The sequence below is a fragment of the Mandrillus leucophaeus genome, unplaced genomic scaffold (assembly GCF_000951045.1).
Source record: "Mandrillus leucophaeus isolate KB7577 unplaced genomic scaffold, Mleu.le_1.0 Scaffold27, whole genome shotgun sequence".
Lineage (NCBI taxonomy): Eukaryota > Metazoa > Chordata > Mammalia > Primates > Cercopithecidae > Mandrillus > Mandrillus leucophaeus.
In genome coordinates, this window is record NW_012102809.1 from 2,900,871 (window position 1) to 2,901,951 (window position 1,081).

The 1,081-nt window shown below is 43.7% G+C and overlaps 1 protein-coding gene across 1 annotated transcript in view; it reads left to right on the plus strand.

The window, feature by feature from the left end:
* The window catches only part of WRNIP1 (Werner helicase interacting protein 1), a 26,102-nt gene extending 25,315 nt beyond the window's left edge, over positions 1-787 (plus strand). Inside the window, exon 8 of the mRNA XM_011984605.1 lies at positions 46-787. Coding sequence (XP_011839995.1) covers positions 46-321 — 276 coding nt within the window. The 3' untranslated portion in view covers positions 322-787. The remainder of the gene's footprint in view (positions 1-45) is intronic.
* The last annotated feature ends 294 nt before the right edge of the window (positions 788-1,081 follow it).

Here is a 1,081-nt window from a genome sequence, read left to right on the forward strand (position 1 = left end):
GAAGCTCCGCATCTTGCTAGTAAAATGTGTCCTCTGTGTCACTAGGTGCTTCTGGCCCAGTGTGTGGTCTACTTTGCCAGAGCTCCAAAGTCCATTGAGGTGTACAGCGCCTACAACGACGTCAAAGCCTGCCTGAGGAACCACCAGGGGCCCCTGCCCCCCGTGCCCCTGCACCTGAGGAACGCGCCCACGAGGCTGATGAAGGATTTGGGCTATGGCAAAGGCTACAAGTACAACCCCATGTACAGCGAGCCTGTGGATCAGGAGTACCTGCCTGAAGAGTTGAGGGGAGTCGATTTCTTCAAGCAGAGGAGGTGCTGACTCCTCAGGCCGTGACAGCAGAAGGATGTTGCTTTTTTTCAGAGAGGGCCAGAAAGAAAGAAACTGGATTGCAAAGTTGGTTGCCTGGTGGAAGTTAGAACAGACCAACATTTCGTGCCAGAAATTTAAGAGTCTCATAGGTGGAGGCACAGTTATTTCAACTAAATGTGTAACTTTGAAATTGTGTTCGTTTGCACTTGGTGCAGCGGTTATGCTTATGAAAATATCTGGCAGCTTTGTGCAATGAATTAATGTTATAAGGAATTATCTATTTTGTCATAGTATTTAAGTCATAATGTCATTTCAGAATTCAGTTCTGTAGGATTTTTTTTTCTTTAAAAAATGTATATTCTGGGTAGTTTTAATTGGTAAAAGAAAATGTAATTGTGATTTAATACTGCATAGTGTTTTGGGTATTTTTTTTATATGCAAAGGTCTTATGAGCCAATAAAACTATTTCAAAGTACTCTTGGATTCTGTCATGGTTCTCCTGCCTGGATGCTGGGTACCAGCACTGTCACCATTGCATTTGGGGGGTGGATACTGGGAAGGAGAAATCACCCTAGGTAGGAAGAGTGGGGAGCGTAGTTGAGAAGTCAGCGTTATCTTGTTGAAAGTTCACTCTGATTTCTTTAAAGGAATACATAAAAGAATTCTTCTTTAAATGGCTTGTAGAAGACTCCAGTAGTCCCATGCCCATTCCTCCCCACTTGCCCCGGTTTCTTCTTGCAGCTCCGTATTTCTAAACAGTCATTTTTCT